Genomic DNA, 23,754 nt, shown 5'->3' on the forward strand with positions numbered 1-23,754 from the left:
TTATGCCCCATGACAGCCATGCCAAGTTACTACTGTTACCGCCATTTTTCAGGGAACTGAGGTTCAGGTACGGCTCATTTAGTAATCCGTCCCAGGTCACACAGCAAGTGTGGGAGGAGGTTTAGTGTCAAGCCTGTAACCAAGTCTATGTACACTCCACCGAGTTAACATGTACTTATTATTTTCCTACATAAGTAATTTTGATTTTTTAAAAACCTGAATGATAGACTGTTGAGAAGCTTATGTAGTGTTGAATGCAAAATTGGCTTTTTAGATACCAAAGATCAGTTCAGTCCTAGAATCCCAGAATCTTATCTTTGAGATGCTCTCAGAGACCCGGGTCCACCCCATTGAGGTCCCTTTACCACTTCATGATGGATGCTTGGGCACTTCTAAATTATTAGAAGGTTCTTCCTTAAATTAAGCTGAACTCTTCCCTCCCTGTAATTTTTGCCCACTTGTGCCATTTTGAATAATGCAGAATAAGTTCCCTCTTTCACTTTTCCACACCAAAATGAAGATGTTTAAAGAATGCTCTTGAGTCCTTTCTAAGTAATCTTGTTCCCAATGGTATGTGATTAATTCAGAGTAAAGTAAGACTGATAAGTATCTTGATCCAAAGGCATGCTTTTATGCTGACTATAAATGAGCCTGAAGTTTTGTTTTGTTTTTTGTTATTCGTATCTTTATTACTTTATTATCTCTCATTGGTTTGTGTAACTTAAAATTCTCAGGCTTCCCATGTGTGTGTGTGTGTGGGGGGGTGGTATATAGTTATTACATCAAATCCTGTACTTAGGTATTGCCTTTAAAACATTTATTCCTAGTATACTTTTTCTTTCTGATTGGGACTATTTCAGCTTATGAAGACAATTCTGAAACCTGATTCTGTTAACCCATTATATTAGTTATATTTCCCGGCTCTGTGTTAGATGCAGATTGAGTACCATGTGAATATTTGTAAAAAATGTTGCTAATAACAGACCAAAAAGAGAGAATTTTATAGGATAGCAGAAGGTATTTCTCAGGTCTGTTTGAGATGACTGATCTGCATGCTGCTTCTAGTTTTTCAGCTGGTTCCGGATTTACCTAATTTTGTTTTCCAGCCACGTTTGTTTATATTATTCATAAGGCTGTCATGAGGAACTTCCAGAACTTTCCTGGAATTAAGTTATTCTCCATTTGCTGATCTTTAATCCGCCAGGATTTGGCAGTCAGTTAATTATGGGAATAAAGGATAGGAAGGGGACTAGAGTGACTGAACTCTTCTAGACTGGAAGGTGGGGGAAGTGTGGTGGATGATAGTATCGTTCTCCGAGATACAGAACCCTGGCAGAAGGACTGGTCTGGGATTAAATTTGGCTCAGATCATATAGAGTCTATGGGGCCTCCAGGATGCCCATATGGAGCCATCCGGAGGGAAGGTGACCATCCAGGACTGGTATGCTGGGGGATGTTTGGTTGCACACAGCTGAAGCCATGTTGAAGGTGTGGGGCATATACCTAGGCAGAGTTTATAGTGTGCAAAGAAAAGGTTCTGTGTTGGGGCAGGGGAGGTAGTAGACATTGCAACACTGAGGGAGTTCATGCTCGACAGCCTCCATTTTTTGGTCAAATAATAAACTATATCTTTTGTAAGAGAGAGAGAACTGGAGATTTGAGACCAGTGAGTGTGTGGAATTAGTGTGGGAAACAGGAAAGGGAGCTCAGGAAAGGTGGGAAGAGGAATCCTACGCATGAAGAATTCTTCCCAGCTTTCCCCTTCCTTGCTGCCCTTAAGGACAACCCCAGAAGACCTTTCCCTCTTCATGTTAATGTTTTTACTGCTAACCACTATGCAGTGGTTCATGTTGTATCAGAATGGAACAGAGTGAGGTTGTCCATGTGTCTGGAGATGGCATTGGCAGTTCTGACACACTCCCTCGGGAAGCCCTTGTATTACAAGGGGATAATGAACACGGGAAATGAGAGTTACCTTTGTTTTCCCAAGTCAGTGGTTCTAGACTCCGCTGGTGGAACGGAGTCTTACACTTCAGCATTAAAGGGTTTGGGGATTTTTGGTTACTCCCATTTGTATCAAGAAAATCCCAAATATGTATCCCCTCTTAAGAGTTAGGACTGAGGGAGAAGATGGCCAGGACATTCAACATGTCATTATTTCATAAATAAATTATGTCATACTATAAAGTTACCTGATAGTTTCCAACCACATTAGAACATTGGAGAAGTTCTGTGTTTCCTGATCCACATAACGACTAGCTTATTATCTCTGTCTGAGACTATATGTAAAGATCACCACTGTAAACGGATTTACTGGGATATTTTTGGAGTCTGGACACTAATAAAATAATAATTAACATTTAAAAAAAGGGTTTGGGGATTTTAATAGAAGAGAAGATGCCCTGTTGGTTTATATTGAATACCCTCAATATCTCCTCACTGTTCATGGGTCCTCTCTGCAGGGTAGTTACTATGCTGAAAGCAGGGAATATCCCCTAGCACCATGAGCTTGGCACTCTGTGTGGTGGTTATCGGTTTCTTTGCTTCCCCACTGGCCTATAAGCATGTTCCCCATTTAGTATTCTGAGTTCTGGCCCAGGGCTGGTCTGGTGGACACGTGACAGATGTCGGATGAACTGTCGGCTGAAGTGAAGGCAGAGTCAGCCTGGCTACGCTGTTTCCCGTGGCCCTGCCTCTGAGAGTCCTGCTGGAGAAAGGCTGTTACAAGCTAATGGTGGAGAGGTGTACTTCAGACCTTTTTATGTTTTTCTTCTAGGAAAACTGCTTGAATTAAAGTCTTTGGAAACTGTCTTGGGAGAAAACATTCAAGTATCATTTGTATTCAGGAGGCCTCTGGAAGAGTTTCTTGGGTGTGAATCAAGATGGGCTAATGACATTGTAAAGTTCATGTCTAGACACTCCCTTGTAAATTGCCACAGAAATATTTCCCACTTTTGTTCTGGCTATTCCTTCCTAGGGTAGTATCCCAGCCACATGTAGAGGTACATCACCCAGGTCGAATACTTTCCTATTTTTACTGTGTGTTCTTCTGCTTAATAGTCACCTAACTCTCCAAGATTCTTAATCTATGTCAGAAATGAGAATTCCTTGGTTTTATCCATTTCCTTTGCTTCTTGCCTGATTCAGTGAATGAAGACTGGCATTTGCTTTCTACCAGAAGCTTTGTTTTTTTTGGAGGGGGGGGGGAATATATAGAAAAAATAAAAAAAATCATTGGATTTGTCCTTGCTTTGGCATGACTGATGAAGCAAGCAGCTGCTTAATAAGAAGCAAAGCTGGGAGTAGAACAATTTAATTAGCTTCTGTCCGTTGAGCCTTTAATAGAAGCCACAACTCGACTATATGGAGCTCTTTAGTTTTAAATGAAACATTTTTGCAAAGGGAGGCTCAACATGTATTCCAAAGACCCCAGTTAAATGAGAGTCTTTCTGTGAGAAATATAAAATAGCCAGTATAATAAAGACTTAACAAAAACTACCTTTTGAAAGGATGAGGAGTTTTTTTTTTTTCTTCTTCCAAATTGTTATATTCTAGTTAGTTAATATATAGTGTAATACTTATTTCAGGAGTAGAATTTAGTCTTTCATCCCTTCACATAACACCCAGTGCTCTTCACAAGTGCCCTCCTTAATTCCCATCACCCATTTAGTCATTCTCCACTCACTTCCCTCCTTCAGCCCAGAGTTTGTTCTCTCTCTCTCTCTTTTTTCTCTATCTGTAAGAGTCTGTTATGGTGGGGTGGCTGGGTGACTTAGTTAAGCATCTGCCTTCGGCTCAGGTCATGATCTCAGGGTCCTGGGATTGAACTCCACATTGAGCTCCGCATGTCCCTTTCCCTCTGCCCCGCCCCTTGTTTGTGCACCTGTATACACACTCTCTCTCTCTTCCTCTCTCTCTCTCAAATAAATCTTTAAAAAAGGGTTTGTTACGGTTTGCTTCCCTCTCTCTTTTTTTCTGCTTTCCCATATGTTCATCTGCTTTGTTTCCTAAGTTCCATATATGAGTGAATCATATGGTATTTGTCTTTCTTTAACTGACTTCTTTTGCTTAGCATAATACACTCTAGCTCCATCCACATCGTTGCAAATGGCTAGATTTCATTCTTTTGATGCCTGAGTAATATTCCATTGTGTGTGTGTGTGTGTGTCTTTACCACCTCTTCTTTATCCATTCATCGGTTGTTGGACATTTGGATGCTTTCCATAATTTGGCTATTATTGATAATGCTGCTGTAAACCTCAGGGTGCCTGTGCCCCTTCAAATCAGTATCCATTATATTGTTTGGGTAAAAACTCAGTAGTATAATTGCTGGGTCATAGGGTAGCTCTATTTTTAACTTTTTGAGCAACCTCCATGCTGTTTTCCAGAGTGGCTGCACCAGCCTGTATTCCCACCAACAGTGTAAGAGGGTTCCCCTTTGTCTGCATCCTCGCCAACATCGGTTGTTTCCTGTGTTGTTAATTTTAGCCCTACTGGTAGGGATGAGGTGGTATCTCATCATGGTTTTGATTTCTATTTCCCTGATACCAAGTGATGTTGAGCATCTTTTAATGTGTCTGTTACCCATCTGTGTCATCTTTGGAAAAATGTCTATTCATGTCTTCTGCCCATTTCTTAACTGGATTATTTAGTTCTTTGGCTGTTGAGTTTGATAAGTTCTTTATAGATGTTGGATACTAGCCCTTTATCTGATACGTCATTTGCAAGTATCTTCTCCCATTCCATAGACTGCCTTTTAGTTTTGTTGATTGTTTCTTTCACTGTGCAGAAGCTTTTTATCTTGATGCAGTGCCAGTAGTTCATTACTGCTTTTGTTTCCCTTTCCTCTGGCGATGTGTTTAGTAAGAAGTTGCTACTGCCAAATCAAAGAGGTTGCTGCTTGTGTTCTCTTCTGGGATTTTGATGGTTTCCTGTCTCATGTTTAGGTCTCTGGTCCATTTTGAATTTACTTTTGTCTATGATATAGGAAAGTGGTCCAGTTTTCCCAACACCGTTTGTTGAAGAGACTATCCTTTTTCCATTGGATATGCTTTCCTGCTTCATCAAAGATTAGTTGACCATATAGTTGTTGGGGTACATTTCTGGGTTTTCTATTCTGTTCCATTGATGTATGTGTGTTTTTGTGCCAGTGCCATACTGCCTTTTTTAATTAATTATTTTTTTATTAACATATAATGTATTATTTGTTTCAGGGGTACAGGTCTGTGATTCATCAGTCTCATACAATTCACAGTGCTCACCATAGCATATATCCTCCCCAAACCCCCTCCACTCCAGCAACCCTCAGTTTGTTTCTTGAAATTAAGAGTCTCTTATAGTACTGTACTTTTTAATGACTACAGCTTTGTAATATAACTCGAAGTCCAGAATCGTGATGCCTCCAGCTTTGCTTTTCTTTTTCAGGATTGTTTTGGCTATTCAGGGTCTTCTGTGGTTCCATACAGATTTTAGGATTGCTTGTTCTAGCTCTGTGAAAAATGCTGGTGGTATCTTGATAGGGATTGCATTAAATGGGTAGATTGCCTTGGGTAGTAAAGGCATTTTAATAATGTTTGTTCTTCCAATAGGAATGAGGAATTTCTTAATGGCAACTTATTTGCGTGTTTTTTGTTAATGTACTGGTTAACAGTTCATAAAATGGATAATGTTGTGTAATACCTACTATGTTTTAATATATACCTTTAGCAAACATTAATGAAACAAATTCACACTATAAAGTTGAATTTTAACCAAAGTAAATAAGTAGCTCATGTCCAGCCACCCTCCAGGACTAGCAGAGAACATACAGAACCCTTCAGAACAAACCATTCTCACATTGAAGATTAAACTCTCTACTCTTTTCTGGTTATTGGTTTCATTTTCTTCATTTATCTGCCCACCTGGCCTCCAGATCCCCATTTGCTTTAATCTTAGAAAAACATTTTCCCTTTTACATTTCACTTAGTGAATTATAATGATATTTAATTTATGTACAAAACTTTTATGTATTATTTGGTTAATATTAAACCCAGGCTAAAAGATCACAAATTCAATTTTTAATACCCTAAAACACATGTTGAATTAAAAAAAAAGTAAATGAGCAATAAATTTAATGGAATCTCACGGAGAAGAATTATAATATCAATATTTTTACTGAGCACACACACAAGAAAGAAAGAATGGGGAAAGAACTCATTACAGACACATGAGTTCTGTCAGAAGGGGCCCTGTGGGAGCCTGATTCTTATTACAAGGTCCTGGTTGGAGGGGAATGAAGTGGGGTTATTGCTAGTGTAGTCAATGACTTGCTTTTTCTCTAGTGAATTGGCTTCAGTAGGTGACTTTATTTCTTCACATTAGGCAGCTGGAAATATGTATTGATTCATTTCCTTTTCATTTGAGGGTCAGCTGTATCAAAGATGGAGCCATTTCTAGAAATGCTATATTTGCTGGATATGAGCAAATGCTTTAGTGTCTTTCTTTTGGTTTGAATGTTCCTAAGATTTTTAGGATCCAAATAAAGTTCAGTTCAGTGAGCTGGAAAACATATTTTGAATGAGTACATATGCATATTATATATATATGCATATTGCTGTTCTTCTAACTCTACCCTTAAAACCTGAAGCTCTTTTATAAAAATCTTTTATTTTAAAGATAAAAAGCCATGGTGGATTTTTGGTCCAAGGATGTGTGTGATTGCAGAATACTTTTTAAAAGTTAAATACTAATTAAAGCAGCAACAGTGGTATGGTTCTTTTCTAAGATGGTATTCTTCTTCCTAAGATTTTAATTTTGTTTTAAAATGTCATTTGTCTCACTGTACAATTAGTTTTTATAGTGTAATTATTTTTTGTTTTGCTATGTAGTTAATCTTAGTTTTATTATTATTTTTGGCCTAATTGTTTCTTAGAAATTATCTAATGGACTCATTTCATAGATGAGGAAGTTGAAGCATAGAGAAATCAGGTGATTTTTCCTACATTTAATTAAAAATATTACTAAAAGAATACCTTCAGTTATAGTACTTGAAATGCCCTCTTAATGTTAAACTCCTAAGACTTAGATAATGTTGAAAATCATGCTGTTAAATTTGCCTTCTAAAATTGATAATAGTGAGATATTTAGGATGATTTTTCCCTTTTATTTTAAATACAAATACAAGATACATGACAAATAGCTAATAAAGACTTAAAAATCCTTTAGTTTCTTTGTATTCTTATATTTGTGCTAAATTAAGATAAATTATTAAAAATATAAGCATGTATTCTTAAAATAAAAATAATTAATTTAGATTTCTTATGAGCAATTTAAAGCAATTGATGCCCATCTTTTTTTCTTAACAGGTTGAAGAAATATGGACACCAACACCAAACTGGTCTTCAACAGTGTTATTACCAGTTTTTTCACCTTTCAGCTTCTTTTCTACTTTATAAGTTTCTGGTTTTCAGCAAAAGTTTCTCCAGGTTTTAATAGTCTCAGCTATGAGAAGAAGATTGAATGGAACTCAAGGTAAAGCATATGAAAATGTAACGGATTTTAAAAAGTTAGTTTAATGAAATAAAATTTTTAAAAGTATTTCCCCGCCCAAAATCTTTCATTTAAGATCTAATAAAGTTGAAGGTCAGTTGTTTGTTTGTTTGTTTGTTTTTTAATTTGACCTTAGGAATAAAAGGAAAGTAAGTAGATAGATCTCATACAAGAAAATTATAAAAATTCTTCTCCTGAAAGATGTAAGGAAAAACTGAACTTTCTGGGGAGGCGTGGGAAGGTTAAGGAGACTCCAGCTGACTGCAGAGGAGTCCTGTTTTGTGTTCTCCTCTGAAACGTTTATGATAACAAACATATGCTCTCTGGAAGTGATCACAGAAGTGAATGTTAGCTGGGTCTGTGAGCTGGCTTGGCCAGACTGAGGGCACTTACATGCTACTGGTTAGCACATCTGTATCTCTGTTTTAATGAACTTTTCATTATAATTCAGAGGCCATCAGAACCCATTTTTTTGTTAAATTAAAAACTGCTTTTTAGATTTTTATTTAAAACAGAAGAAAAATAAATGGAAAATGAATAGTACCTTTAAGGGTATAGAAATCTATGGGAGTTTTTTTTTTTTTAAATTTTTTATTTATTTATTTTTTTTTTTTTTTTTAATTTTTTTTTTAAATTTTTTATTTTTTATAAACATATATTTTTATCCCCAGGGGTCCAGATGGCCAACAGACACATGAAAAAGTGCTCCATATCACTCGGCATCAGGGAAATAGAAATCTATGGGAGTTTTAATGAGTTGGCTTGCAAATTTTTTGTGTGTGCAACTCATTGACCTTTCAGTGTTTCAAACACAAAATGACTCTGGTGACTGCTTCATGTGCTTGTGAACATTTCACCCGGATGTCACCGTGCTTTTGCACACTGCAGTGAATGGGAGCAGCTGTGGATGTATTTTTTTTTGTTTTAATTTACTTGAAGTTAATGCTGACTATAAAATGAATTCAGCAGGTCTCTAAAATTGCTTTAATTATTTTTCATTGCAATTTCCTTTGAGAATTAAGTTCTGCCAAATTCTAAGTATTTATTTGAGAATGGTCCCATCTGACTGGGAAGTGTCCTGTCTTTGAGCCGAAATGGTTTGCAGGCATGCACTTTTATAACTCAGACTGTGAATAAGACTTCAGTTGTTTCCTTTTGCACCTTTGTCTGGTTCATGCATGCTATAGCTCTTTTTGCCCAAAAGTGGGAATTATTTCTCCATGTAGTTTTGAAAAATAAGTTTTGGGTTTTTTTGGTCTGAAGAACAGTACTAAGATGCTGTTCACAAGTGGGATACAAACCATAATTTTAAAAAACCCTTTCTCAGATGCAGATAGGTAGAAGAGGGAAAGAGAAGGAAGGGGTGAGGAGTGGGATGGGGAACAGATTTTCTGAGAGTAAATTTTGAACTATTTTCATTTCCCTTTCACCATGGTCAAGGTAGGTAAGGGCCTTTGAATCTGGGAGAGCAGCAAGCCAGAGGAATAAGGACGGTACAGAGAGATAGAGGCAAGATGAAAATGAAATGGTATGAAATTGAAAAATACTTTGCATTATTCAGTCTTATCACTGCCATTCTGCGGTGCACAGAATCGCTATTTGGGAAACCGAGTTCCTAGCTGAAAAAGGAGTCTGGGATTATAGAAGATTCATTACCCTATTTAAATGGCATTCTCTCTCTTTCTCTCTCAAATTTACTCCTGTTCCCACTCCAGCTTGGTTTACATGAGATTTAAGCTGTGAGGTGGAGTATAAAGAAAGAGAAAAGATGGGCTACTTTTTGAGTAAAATACATGTATATGTCTTGAAATCCTGCTTCCAGTCTTGAAACACCCAGATCAACACAACCCACATAATTCTTTTTTTTTTTTTAAGATTTTATTTATTTATTTGACAGACAGAGATCACAAGTAGCTAGAGAAGCAGGCAGAAGGCGGGGTGGGGGGGGGCGAAGCAGGCTCCCTGCCGAGCAGAGAGCCTGATATGGGGCTCAGTCCCAGGACCCTGAGATCATGACCTAAGCCGAAGGCAGAGGCTTAACCCACTGAGCCACCCAGGTGCCCCAACCCATATAATTCTTACTAATAATCACGAAAAAGTCTCTGAATAATGAGTGGTCTAAACCCTACTGCAGAAGAAGTACAGGAGGAAAAACAACTCACCAGAAAATTTACACCTGAGAGGTGACAGTTTAATTAAGCATAAGTGATAAATTACTGTACTAAATTGTTGTATTTTCAGGAAAAAAAAACATATTTACAAGTATTATTTATATCTTATAATTAAAAAACATTTTCTTCTATCCATTTGTTTTCCTATGGTATAGAAAGTCCTATTGTGTTAAAATACTCTTAATTTTAAAATCTGCTTCTCTAATTTTTAACTCTTGCCTGTTTGAACTATATTATTTCTATTGGTAATACCCCTACTACATAGGAATGATTAAATCAGTAACTTTAAATTGCTGTTCTACAATGGTCCTTATTTCCATTATCTCCCTGTCTTTTTATTAGCACAAACATTTCTTTTTAACCTTCTTAGAAAAAAAATATTTTCTTTTGGGTAGCATCTTGGTATTTCATTTTGGACAGTAAGGAATCTACATCTTGCTTTGCCAAGAATCCGATTTTAAAGAATAGACTGTGAAATGTTTACTAAACAGAAGTCTCTGAACATAGAGACTTTTAATGCAGAAGAGTAGGTAAGCACAGGGTATTTGCTTTTCCTGATCCAAGTAAGATTTAACTTTTCTCTCATGAATTATATGCCATTTCCATCAGTTAAGGGCTTGTAATTCTTCCCATTTACCAGGTAACATTTCAAATACAAAGAGAGTTTGAGGGCTGGGTATCAGGAACAAAAAGTTCTCATTTTTCCAAGGGGAAGCTTTTTGATGTAAGTTTATTAAACACTAAAACAAGTCAGTGAGAGGGCGAGCTTTCTGCTTTCACAGACTTTTTGAATGGCAATAGAAAGCTGGTTGTATGATTATTTAGATGGACTGTCTTACTTGACGTAAAGGAACTTATATCCTTAAACAGCCATGTTTGGAATATAGGTACGTTTGGCATGAAAATTCCAGACTTGTAAACCAGATAAATTGGGGTTAACTATTCACACTTCAAAATGATTCTTTGGTATTGCAAAGTATTCTTTCTCAGTGCCTTTTAATTAGTGAGGATCTTTGAGCATTTAATATGATATATCTATTTAGGTCCACATCATCTATTAGATCCAGCATATTGATTTTTCAAGTTACAGTAAGATTTTCTAGTATCAAACTTCATATTGGTTGATACATGTCACTGTTAAAGGTTTGGGATCATATTTTAGACAGAAATTTTTTACATCCTATTAATTTATAAAAAAATTTTGCTGTTCCTTCTTATCCTTTATTCTAATGAAGAGAAAAGAAATTTCATTACTTGTAAACTTTTTCATTGTGTGAGTAAATATATTATATCCTGTGTACACTTCTTTAAGTAGCATATCAGAGAGCTTGGGTGTTGGTTGAATCCAGTAAATAACTAGCAAGATATGTTCACAGAAACTGATGTTTTCCATCTAAACCTTATTCCTTCTATAAAAGAAAATTCAGCCTGGATCTTGTGAACATTTTGCTTTCACTTGAGTGTTTCTTTTAAAAATAGATTTTCTGTACAAATTCATGGTCCTCAATTTTTCTATTTAGAAGTGGTTTCATAATAATGATAAAAAGAGACTAATAATAGCTGCTCTAGCTTTCTTATGGGTTGGTTACAGGAATCAAGTGCAGCAAGCATGTGAATGTGCATTTAACACTGAAATCTCCAAGGCAATACATTTTCATTTCACAATCCATTCAAATTCTGATTCAAGGCTATAGAATTGGTTAAGGTCAGTAGATGTGGAAGATACTCCTCACTGACTGGACCAGGAAACTAATGCTGCGGTGAGGCTGTTAGGGCTGGAACTCGGAGCAGGGTGCTGGTTAGTGGACTTGCCGGTCACAGTCTGTCTATATCAAACGCTGTCAACTGCCTCACCAGATATGCAGGCACCCCTGCTTTGGAATTTTTAACAAATAAGTGATTCCATAATTTTCTAGCAGAAAATTATAGACCTGGGCATCCTTTTTTTTTTTTTAAATTTTTTCAATTTATTTATTTTCAGAAAAACTATTCATTATTTTTTCACCACACCCAGTGCTCCATGCAATCCATGCCCTCTATAATACCCACCACCTGGTACCCCAACCTCCCACCCCCGCCACTTCAAACCCCTCAGATTGTTTTTCAGAGTCCATAGTCTCTCATAGTTCACCTCCCCTTCCAATTTACCCCAACTCCCTTCTCCTAACACCCCTTGTCCTCCATGATATTTGTTATGCTCCACAAATAAGCGAAACCATATGAAAATTGACTCTCTCTGCTTGACTTATTTCACTCAGCATAATCTCTTCCAGTCCCGTCCATGTTGCTACAAAAGTTGAGTATTCATCCTTTCTGATGGAGGCATAATACTCCATAGTGTATATGGACCACATCTTCCTTATCCATTCGTCCGTTGAAGGGCATCTTGGTTCTTTCCATAGTTTGGCGACGGTGGCCATTGCTGCTAAAAACATTGGGGTACAGATGGCTCTTCTTTTCACGACATCTGTATCCTTGGGGTAAATACCCAGGGGCATCCTTCTTGTTATTAGTTCCAAAGTAAAGTCATAGCCCTTGGATTTCTAAATGATATTTTTGTATTATACTCTTAGATATACTCCATTCCTATATTTAAATGCTTCCAGATTTAACTTCTTCAAAATGTTAAATGTCTTGCCAGAATTACAGTTTATTGCAAAGAATCTAAAATCTTTGTATGTATTTTGTTTCATTTCAGGGTAGGATCTACATGCCATTCTTTGGTGGTTGGGCTTTTCGGCCTATACATTTTGTTTTTTGATGAGGTTGCAAAGGCTGATCCACTCTGGTAAGCTGTTTCTTTCCAATATAGTCCATTTGATTTATGTTTTGATATTAATTATTAATAAGAACATCTACTTCAAAATGGAAAATATATTGATGGTGCATGGTTTATTAAAATGCTTGTGTTCAGACATACTTCAGCAAGGTGCAATAAAAGGATTTATTTTAGATTTGAATACAAATAATGAAGGCCACTTTGTACTAGTATCCCAATTGTTACCCAGGACAGGGAGAATATGATGATGATGTATATATTTATACTGAGTTAGTGAGTAATACCAAGTTGTCGTAACCACTGTTCAGAGCAAAAATGAGTTAACTGTTGAGTAGGATAGTCAGCTTGGATAATAATCTAAAGACTCAGTCTTGTGTTGAACCCATCATTTGTATAAAAGTATAAAAGGTATAAAAATGAGGATTAAAGATGTCCATGTAAGAGGAAGTTAGTACCACATGAGAAGATTTGAAATACTAATAATAATGTTCAGCAATAATAGATAATTTCTAAGATGACTCTTTTTGAAAATTTTAAATGTCATTTCAATGGCAGAGATATTGCAAACTGTATTTCCAGGCCTTATATAAGAAGGCTTAGTTCGGCTTAGTTTGAGAGATAAGGTATGTTTTCAGAAAGCACTGCATAAGGATGTAGTAGATGTGGGCTCTGGAGGATGTGGGACAATGTAATTTTTGACCATTTTTTTTGCAGTAATGCCATTTTGATAAATATGGAATTATGCCCGTTAGAATTCTACCAGTATTGGTAAATTTTGGTATTTATTAAATATATACCAAATTTATTTGGTAGGAATAGGTATTTTTCAAAGTGAATCAATTTAGTGAATGTAATTCCATGATGAGGTTTTTTATGTAATCTACCGAAACCATTTCTAAGTTTTTTTCTCCTAATTTTATTGTTATAATGATGGTCAACAGAACCAGTTCTTTTGGGAGATAAATTTTATGACAAAGATTTACTTCACTGGTCTATTTTTGTCCTTATCAGACTTTTACATAGTATGATTTTTTCTCTTTTTACATTTTCTTTGGTCCTGCAGTTTATTTCAGGTTCTGTTTTCCTGGGTCATATTTGCAGATCAAAATTTGTAAAGAAGATAGGACTTCTGCTAAACCTTCCCATTTGCAGTTTAGCTGTTATCAGATTAATTTTGTGTTCATTTCACCAGTAGTTTACATTATAAACCAGATATTTGTTTTTTGGAGTAAAGACAGTTATTAGGGCAAATTGTAGGGACTTGATATTGTATACATGTTGAAACCGCAGGTTTAAACTGTCCTGTTCCTGCCATTTTCCAGTTATATGACAATAGACAGATCTCTCTAGTCGTCAGTAAAGTGATACTCACCAGTATATTGCTTCAAGATCAGGGGCAGGCTGGATGATTTCTTGAGTATTTGAATCTCTGATTTAGAAAAAGGAATAAAAACAAAAACAAAACGAGCCAGCATCTGGAAATCTATTTGAATCTTTTCACAAATAAATCCTTTGAGAACACATTTATAAAATGTTATCTTTTGGTAAAATTATTTATATAAACTTTTAGTTAATATAAGAAATTATGATTATTTGTGTAGTTAGAAGTATATCAAGCTAACCCAGGGTGTGGTACAAATGACAATTTACTGTTCAAGAATCTATAGAAATCATTTTAATTATGTTTCTCAATAGAAAAAAAAATGTAGCTGTCATCTGTAACCCATGTGCTAAAAAAAGGGAATCTTTTTTTTTTTTTTTAATATTTATAGGGGTGATTCATCGCTTGTGAAAGTGAATATCTCTATTGCTACAGGCTACCTCATTTCTGGTATGTGATATGTTGGCCACTGTCTCTTTTTACAGTTCTCATGGGATTTTACAAAGAATACATAGTCTATGCTTTCAGTTTATTTATTTGTGAAGCCACTTGTAGACCCATAAGAGGAAGATTTATCTGCTGTGATGATAGAACATGAAACATTTTTCCTGTTGGCTGTCTGGTTCTCTTTGATGGTAGAGCAGCAGAGTGGGGCCTCAGTAAGGCCTGATTTTTTTTTTTTTTTTTACTAGCAATGGTCCATTTTTTGCCCCGAACGGTCTCTCAGGTGGAATTCCTGGGAAGCTAATGAGGTTTAAGCATCAAGATTTCTCTCACTTGCAAGGGCCCTTGAAATGGGTTCCTGTGCTTGCCGTTTTATATTGTTTGGGGAAGTTCGCAAAGGGAAACTGTTTGAGCCATAATCAGTTAAGATCATGGACTCTTTCTACTCCATGTTTCCCTCTGTCATATTTCTCCTCCTGTGGGATGGGGTTGAAATAGCCTTTTATACTATGAGATAAAGGGGAAATTAAGTGAGAATATACGATTTGAACTTTTTGAAGAGACATTCTAGACCATCTCTGTAAGGCAAGAGAAAAATAACAGACGATTTGGACATTTTATATAGGGAACCCTATTTTATAATTTTCAAATTCAATAGATAACTGCAAAATCCAAATAAAAATAATGGAATATGAAACCAAAGTGATAAAGATGAGTGATGGACTCAATAGAAAATTTTCTGCTATCAAGAAGTGAATTGTAACAAAAGATTAAATTATACCAAAACACAGTAATTCATTAGGAGGAGGAAATAAATTTTGAATTAAAATAATGAATAGGTGATTAGATTATCTAATGGCCCATTTACAAGAAGAGTGAATCGTGTGAATACACTGGAAAAAGATTTGCTTGTTTGGTACAAAATGCTGTTGTGGACAAGGATGACACACAATTTATAGTACAGTTTCCGTAGTGTAGTGGTTATCACGTTCGCCTGACACAATTTATACTACACCTCACAGACCGCTTCATGAACATTGTCTGTTCAGAGAGTAGTGACCACTCAGAAAGTCTTGTATGAAAGAAGCTTGATAAAGGTTTCCCCAAATAAGATAATAATCTGAAGCACTTAAAAATAAGAATTATGAACTGAAACTGACTTTTCTAAACCAAGCTGAATGAAGAGTGAATTCTCCTTATTCTCTCTATGGAAAATATTACAAGGTCATTATCATAAAAATTGGTGACCAGTGTATGGCCAAAATACGTTGGGAAAATGTATCTAGAGAGGTTTGTCATGCAGTCAGTTACTAATAGTGTTATATTTTCTTGATTTCCACTGTACTTGATTTGTACTGTTTGTTTTCTCCATAAAATTGGTAATCTGATTACTTTTTTAAATAAATAGTCACATCTAGTTTTATATCAGCAGTTTTCATTTTTTTTATATATACAAGAAGGTTCTCATATAAGCTCCAATCCCATAAAACCTGCATCCTCTCTTGGTTTCCACCCATGATAGCCATTTACCTCCATGTCTAACTTTCACATTTAGCCATTTGGTAAAGAACATAGTTGTGTTAACATTTTGAGAAGATTGTTTTGTTAAGGGAAAACTATTTTCTGAATCATGGTGTTTATATTCGGGATCTTTTAAGGAGAAATTGAGACCTTGACCTCTTGCTTTGCGTATCTTTTTAATAGTTTTAGTTCTTGTTTTTGTTTTTATTGCTATTTTGAATTAATATTTAATCATATCCCTTGTTAATTTTTAAAGACTGTTTGTTGGATTTGTGTTATAAATAAGTTGGCCATTTTGCACCCTTTCTGCAACCATCTTATCTGTGTGAATTGTTGTAGTCACAAACATCAGTAATTTCAGCCTATTTAAAAATTATTTGTATTCAATAACATTTCCATTTTATTTAACCTGGTAAGTTATTAATTTGTACTTTCAACGAATATATTACCTGTGTGGTGGGCACTGTGCTGGATTCCCACACGTGGTCCTCACCCTGCGGAGGTCACAGTCGTGTGGGAGCATGTACCTTACAATAAGGTGGTAACGGGACTAGCAAAGCATGAGCAAAGTGCAGTGGGCTCAGTATTGCCTGTGAGAGGCTGTTAAGGGGAAAGTTAGATACACTTGAAAAACAGTCCAGCCTTCTTCTTATGTAATATCTCACTTATTTTTCCTTCTTTCAGATTTGTTGATTCTCATTTTGTATTGGAAAGTGATTGGTGACAAATATTTTATAATTCACCATTGTGCAGCGCTGTATGCATACTACTTTGTACTGGTGAGTGCCAGGATTTACGGTAGCCTGACAAGTAGACAAGGTTGGGAGTGATGACTTAGGGGTGAACAGAAATCGAAACCTACAGTCCCCAGTTTATAAAGACCAACTCCAGAGGCATTCAGGGGTCACTGTGGTGATGTGTTATCTTGTTTATTAACAAAAAATAATGATGTGTGTTTGTGTTAGTGTTGTTTGGATTCATAAAATTTAAGGTAAATGACCTCGATTTTTTAAATTTTCACTTAGAACCTTTAGGATCGTGTAGCTATTGATATCTGCCTGTCTTCCTAGGTGCATTTATGACTTTCTTTTCTGTTTAATTCTCATCCAGTTACATGTACATATGTAATTACATTTAAGTAGGCTGGAGCAGTGGGAGAGTCTTGCTCAGAGACTTCAGAATTCCAAGACTGAGCTCATAGAGTGTACTCACAGCAAATCTCAGGCAGTAATGCATAGTAAGTTTTACATCAACAATTATTTTTCTACACTATGTATTTGTAAATTAGCAATTTTATATCCTTTGTGTGTGGGTTAAGTTTCTCCACATTCAGTTGTTTTTCAACCTAGATATGCCAACAAGGCTCAAGTAGATATTTGGAAATAATAGACATATGTAAACTAGAATAATAAATCTTTTTTTGTTTTAGACAGAAAGAGAGAGAGTGTGTGTGCATGTGTACTTGCACACAAGAGAGAGAGAGCAGGGGAGAGGGGCAGAGGGGGAGGGAGAAAGAGAATCTTAAGCAGGCTCCACGCTCAGCGAAGAGCCCAGCATGAGGCTCAGTCTCAGAACCCTGAGATCATGACCTGAGCTGAAATCAGGAGTCAGCCACTTACTTAATCAACTGAGCCACCCAGGTGTCCCTAGAATAATACAAATTTTATTATGGTATGCCATTCCATGTTTTCTTCTTTTTAAAACTTAAATATAACCACTGGCTTTTTTTTTTTTCTTATTTGGTATGACTAAAATCCTTACATTATTAGACATCTGTGACTATTTGGAGGGTTTTTAAAAAATTAATATAAATGTGTATTAGTAGTGATCTTCCACTTTTCATTATGTTGATCCACACACAGATAGCTGGTGAAGATGTCAGTTTGGCATTATTTCTGCAAGAATTAGATATATCAGAATATCTCTCTTTATCACCCATTGAAGTCATAAATTAATATAAATGTACTCAAAAACTATGCTTGTTTTCATGCTATAAATAAGTGATTATGTATATCCAAAATGTATCCTTAATCACTTTATTTTTCCTCAACCAATAGGCTATTTTTACTGGCATTTCCTACTATTTGTCTTCTTTTTAGATTTTAATAGATTATAGGTAGTTATAAAATATAGACTTTTACCTTTTACAGGTCTTAAATTTTTAGTGTATAAGCACTTTTTTCCTAAACACTTGCTTAAAAAACATGAAAGCTGACTAACAAAATACTGATTAAGTCTGGGAAGAATGTGTGGGTGCCCACGTGAGTTTAATATCATGCTTCAGTGTAGAAGAATGTTCTCTGAATATGCGTCACAAATAACCATTCTGTTGTGAAAAGAATACAAGCTGATGAAAGATAACAGGTCACTTACGTGCATTTGGAAATGTGAATAGGATGAGCTGCTGTTCTCCCTCGACCCCTGAATTTCAGGCTTGGCAAAGGGCTGGCTGTGCGTGGTTTGGTAGGCTGAGTATTTAATTATGTGGGATGAATATTGTTTTCTCTTTGGACTTTTATGTCTTTATTTAAAAAAAAATTAAAGTGCAAAGAAATTAACTCTTGTCTTACTGATAAGAAAATCAAGTGCTGTGTTTTCTAGGAATGATTGCTTTTTTGGTGTCTTCCTATGTTCTATTGTATGAAATAAATGAATGGTATGTGGTAATTTTATCTGTTTAAAGTGAATCTCTTCAGAGGGAAACAGGAAAAAAATTAGAAAATAAATAAATGCTTATAGATGTAGTGAACCTTTGTCGTTTATGGATTTTACATTTCTGTTTAACTATAGAAAAACTTTTGTTGTTCCATGCAGTGAATTTCCAGGTCGTCTTGTGCAATTTATGTAAGGCTAACAAAATAACAACAACAACTACCACTACTACTACTATTTTGTATAAACTTTTATGAATTTCTTCACTTATGTTATGAGAAGTGATATTTGGAAAGCATTTTGACCTGATAAGTATGCAACTATTTAAGTGTTTGTATAACTTCTTTTCTTAAAACATTTGCTTTTTTTTCTTTTCTCTCTTTTTTTTTTAACTTTATTTATTTAAATTTTCTCTCCCCCTCCAAGTGTGGGGCTTGAACTCACAACCCTGAGATCAAGAGTCTCTTGCTCTTCTGACTGAGACAGCCAGACACCCCAAAAGATTGTCTAATTGTAACTAAAATTTAAAATGAAAACTAGAGACAAGTTATCTGTAGGTTTTAATTGTATGCTCTACTAAATGGTTGAAAAGTAAGATCCTTTTAAATTTAGGTTATTAAATAGGTTATATAACGTCTTGATCACTATTCTTGTAGCTCTCTCTCGTATATTTAGTGGAGTCTTAAAATTCTCTGGTGGAGTAATTTTAGAGCTTAAGGAATCTTCTCTGGTGTCTATATAGAAAGGTAAAAACCCTACAGATTTTTTCCTAGAATTCACTTTTCCCTCCTCAGTGAGGATACTAATTATTAGGGTAAATGTGATAGGATGATTTCTTATTATAAGGGACATGAATATAATTATGCTCTGATTCCCTTTTTTTAAGGATAAGCCATTGTCTTTTGTACTCTTGATCTCTTTGGTAGCCTTCATTTTTTTCTGTTTCTTGAGGATCACCCACATTCCCCAACCAGAAAAAAGAGTATACTTGGAAAACTTCTAAATTTGAAAAGAAGACCACTCCTAAACCGACTTTCCCCAGCTCTTCTGCATTATTCAGCTACCCTGGAATCTAATCATTAAATCATGCAGCAGCAATTTAGGAAGAAAATTTGGTTTCCAGGGCTGTCAGTACATTTATTAAAGGGAATTAGCTGCAATGTGATACCTTGAGGGTAAGAATTTGTTTCTTGTTTAATGTTATACCCCAGTGTCTCCATTTGAAAAACATTTTGCAAGTAAGTATATATGAAGTCCTATTGAAAAATGAAAGACTTGTATATAAGACATGGAAAACTGTAATGTACATGAGAACATGAGAATTAGAAAAATACTGGTCTTAGCTTTAGTCTAAAGAATAATTTCCACACCAGTACCATGAAACAAATGCCATAACTCACTAACAATTTATCATTAACTGTGTTAAACTGTTCAAATGTTTGAAGATGACTTGAATAGTGTTGCCTGTTCTCAGTTACATATAAATAATGTATTTCCTCTTTTTCTCCCATTAGAATAGTCTTAAAGAAAAATTTAGGTAACTATCATAGCTGTTAGAGCAACATTTCAAAAGATAATAAAATTTCAAAAGTTAACACTTTTGTTGACTGGGTAAGTATTAAAATAGCCACCTACTGTAGCTTACTAATGAAGATTCAGTAGTAAGGTCTGTGTGATTTCTGTTTCCCACTAAATTTACATATAATAAAACATGTTAACTATTTAAATAAAAAAATTTTTTTAAATCTGGGATAACATGTTAACCTTTTTTCTACTGAAATAAAAGATTGTCAGCTTTTCTCATATTGTAATGAGCAACAGATGGGCGGAAGTCAGTCTTAGAAATTTTTATTAATATTTGTATAGTTTACTTATTCAAAATCTGTATGCAACCATAGTTATACAATTAGCTTATAACTCTTACTACTAATTGAGGGATTAGTTGTGGTAAAAATGTTAAGTGGCCATTTAAAAAAATATGTTATATACCTCTGTGCATATATGTGAAGACCTGTATGTATAATATATTGTGTTTGGATTTTTGGAATTTGCTTTAATATTTGCTTTTTATTATAGAATATCTGATGTGACCATTCCCCATACTTCATGAACATAACCACGCTCCTTATGACCTTCCTCTGTTTGGGTTTAGGAGGAGCTCAGGGCTGGCTCTTCTCTCCTTACCCTGTGGTTGCTGCTTCATGGTCTTTGTGGGCACAGAACATTTCCTCAGATTTGCTTCGTTGAATTATCTTAGAACTCTCTCCCTTCCTCTCTCTAACCTGGCTTGGTTTTTGAACCCTGTTTCCTTTCAGTACCAGAAAAGGAAACAGTTCATATATTGGACTTATGTGTGATGATAAAATAGATGTCAGCCATGTCTGCTCAAAGTCAGTATTTTGTTCTGAATTACATTTTATAAAAAACAATCTTATAATATGAGCCTCCTTATATGATATGCTGAAATAGTCAAATCCATGGACACAGACAAGGATAGTTACAAGGGGCTGGGTGCAGGGGGTCAAGTTACTGTTGAATGAGTGAGAGTTTCAGTTTGGGGATTAGAAAAATTTTGGAGACTTAAACACTTAAAAGTAATTAAATGGGTAAATTTTATGTTATGTATATTTTACCACAGTAAAAAAAATGTTTTTCAAAAATTTTTAATTTTTTAAGAGTGTGTGTGTGTGTGTGTGTGTGTGTTTGGTTTTTTGTTTGTTTTTTAACAAGCCTATCAATTTTTTTTTTTTTAAACAAGTCTATCAAATGATTGCAACAAGGCTAGGAAGGAAAACTAATAATATGCTGGATGATATATTACATTTTTAAGCTGGAGCAATAGGCAGAAACAAACACATGGAACCTCACAGTGATAATGTTAGGTTTTGCATTTAGGTGTGACAGTGTGTAAGAAGGGAGGAATGACCCAGAGGTGATAAATGACCAGAACTTCAGTTGTACCAATAGCACATCACATCTGCTTTAAAAGAAAGCTGATTTCAAATTTAGACTCTCTTAGGGGAGGCAGAGCATCCAATTCAAACAAAAACGACAGTTTTCCTGGTTAGACCACACCCAAGCTCATTATCTGGTGTCTGGGACCTGGTTTATGCCTGTGGTGGGGGAGGGGCTGCCAGTTAACAGTGGAGATTAGATTAGGAAGCTATTGACCTGTGGCAATTGAAGGACCCAGAGAGGTCAGCCTGCAAAAGATAAATTGTAGGATGTGATAGTTTTGAAATACCCTTGGGCCTGTGAGAGGACTGTTAAGTGAAAGAAGAGTAGACTCATTCAGGATTAATTCAGGTGTTTGAACTGGGAGCTCTGGGGACAGTAAAAGAGAGGTAGGTCAGACTTCTCTTTTGCAGAAGAGACCTCCCCAGTAAATAAGATGATTCTAGCAATGGTGTTTTAAAATAGTTCTACCATAAGATATCTTCAATCAGGTAGCCTTGAAAATAGATATAGTAAGTAGAAACATTGGGTAGGAATTTACACTAAAGTATCTTTGAAGTTTTATTTTGATATTCTGTGATTCATCTGTTTTGTTAAAATGATTTGATTTGGTTCTATTACTGGGGAGCTAGTAAGCAAGTAAGAAAGAGCTAATTTATGTCACCAAGTTCTTAAGTAACCCTGGATGAAAGGGGTAAAAACAGTGGGCCTGCAAATCCATTTGCTTCTTGGAAGAAAGGAGGGCAGGTGACTCCGGTCTAATCTTGTTCAGCAGGACTTCTGCGTAAACAGAGTACTGAGGTCTGTTAGGAGGAAGAGACCTTAACTCCGAAATGCCTTGAAGATGTCCCTGGCTGAGGATGGTATGGTAATGTAGGGCACCTGGGCTGCTCTGTGGGTTAAGGGTCTGCCTTTGGCTCAAGTCAGGATTCTAGGGTCCTGAGATTGAGTCCCGCACCTGGCTCTTTGCTCAGCGGGAAGTCTGCTTTTCCCCCTCACTCTCCCTCTAGGTTCTCTCTCTCTTTTCAAATAAATAAGTAATAAAATCTTTAAAAGAAGAGATTATATGGTATTGTACACCTGGGAGCTGTGAGGCCTGCCTCCTTGGAGAATGTCATGTCAGCTGTACAGTTTTCTGGGGGTAGAGGACAGAGATGTTTTATAAGTTGAACTCTCACTACTGGGTAGAGAACTTTATGAACCTTCATTTCTTCTGGGCCAGAGCTGCCTGTTCAACACAGGGAGGATCTGGCTTGCCAACTGCCTTTGATGCTCCCACCTCTCTCTGTGTCCTCTGAATTATTTGATGGCCTCTATTCTTGGAACATTTAGTAAAGCTTAATACTAGATAAGATCATGGTTTCATATGAGTCTGGTTTGACAATCCAGTCCTCTCTGTTAGCTCAGACCTTCCATTGTCTTGTAAGTAAATAATCAAAAGCCTTGAATGATTAAAGTTCAGCAAATAGTTATTAAATAGAGAATGGATTTTGTTCCCAAATCTCATTTTTAGATTGATGGTACTCTGAAAAGGGTTTCCATGGAAATGTGTTAAGGCTCCAGGGCAGTGTGATAACCTATGAAAATGCACCTCATTATTGCTATTGCCGAACACAGCCACATTTTTACACCAGTGTCCAGTTGGGGATGCCCCAAATGCCTCTCCAGCCCTAGTGGTGGAATCGGGAGCCCACCTGGCCCCAGGGAGTTGATGGCACAGTATATAAAACCATGCTAACAGTAGCAGGGCTGTGATAATTTTAGTTATCCTTCTCCCTTACCTTCTAAAGCCCTAACCCTAACTACTTTCAGCTGAAGAAAACAAAATTTCCCGTGGTAAGAAAATCCAGATTTTCAAAATCACTGGCTAAAAGGAGAATTTTCTTTTAAAGCTCCGGAAGGGATCAGACAAATCCTGTTTTTGTTTTCCCTCACAGAGTTGTGTGGAGGCCAAGAAAAGTATGAGTTTTACTGTAGGCAAAGCTTCTTAAAAATAGATGGTAGAGGAGGTGGAAACCCCATACTGGCCAGAAGTGAGTTGTGAGTTTTGTCATAATTCACTAACAGTAAAGTGTCAAGATTTGTAATTCATTTGTCTAAAAATATTAGACTTAAACCTCTCATCTCTCCCCTTAATAACATCTGTCTCATTTGTAGTGTAATAGGTTATCTTGAGTGGGGGAGGGGGTCAAGTAATGAAGAATTACATGTAACCCAAAGCTTATCTAATGGTTACCTATGTCCCCAGAAGTACATGCCGCATTTAATGGTGTCACAGGTGTGCTGGGTTAAACAGGTAGCCAGTCGTTGATGTACAGGAGCAG

The 23,754-nt window shown here is 36.0% G+C and overlaps 1 protein-coding gene across 6 annotated transcripts in view; it reads left to right on the forward strand.

Moving 5' to 3' along the window:
* TLCD4 (TLC domain containing 4) overlaps window positions 1–23,754 on the forward strand; it is a 106,652-nt gene that overhangs the window by 51,205 nt on the left and 31,693 nt on the right. For 5 of the 6 annotated variants that reach the window (XM_004752550.3, XM_045064887.1, XM_004752548.3 and 2 more), the window contains 4 exons: window positions 7,344–7,509; window positions 12,397–12,486; window positions 14,250–14,308; window positions 16,508–16,602. In XM_004752550.3, the coding sequence (XP_004752607.1) occupies window positions 7,355–7,509; window positions 12,397–12,486; window positions 14,250–14,308; window positions 16,508–16,602 (399 nt within the window). In that variant the 5' untranslated portion in view covers window positions 7,344–7,354. Of the gene's footprint in view, window positions 1–6,943; window positions 6,967–7,343; window positions 7,510–12,396; window positions 12,487–14,249; window positions 14,309–16,507; window positions 16,603–23,754 lie in introns of those variants that run through there. The other variant, XM_013056125.2, reaches the window with a different exon arrangement.

The sequence above is a fragment of the Mustela putorius genome, unplaced genomic scaffold (genome assembly GCF_011764305.1).
Source record: "Mustela putorius furo isolate JIRA1106 unplaced genomic scaffold, ASM1176430v1.1 tig00003853_pilon_pilon_pilon, whole genome shotgun sequence".
In the NCBI taxonomy this organism is placed as follows: Eukaryota; Metazoa; Chordata; class Mammalia; order Carnivora; family Mustelidae; genus Mustela; species Mustela putorius.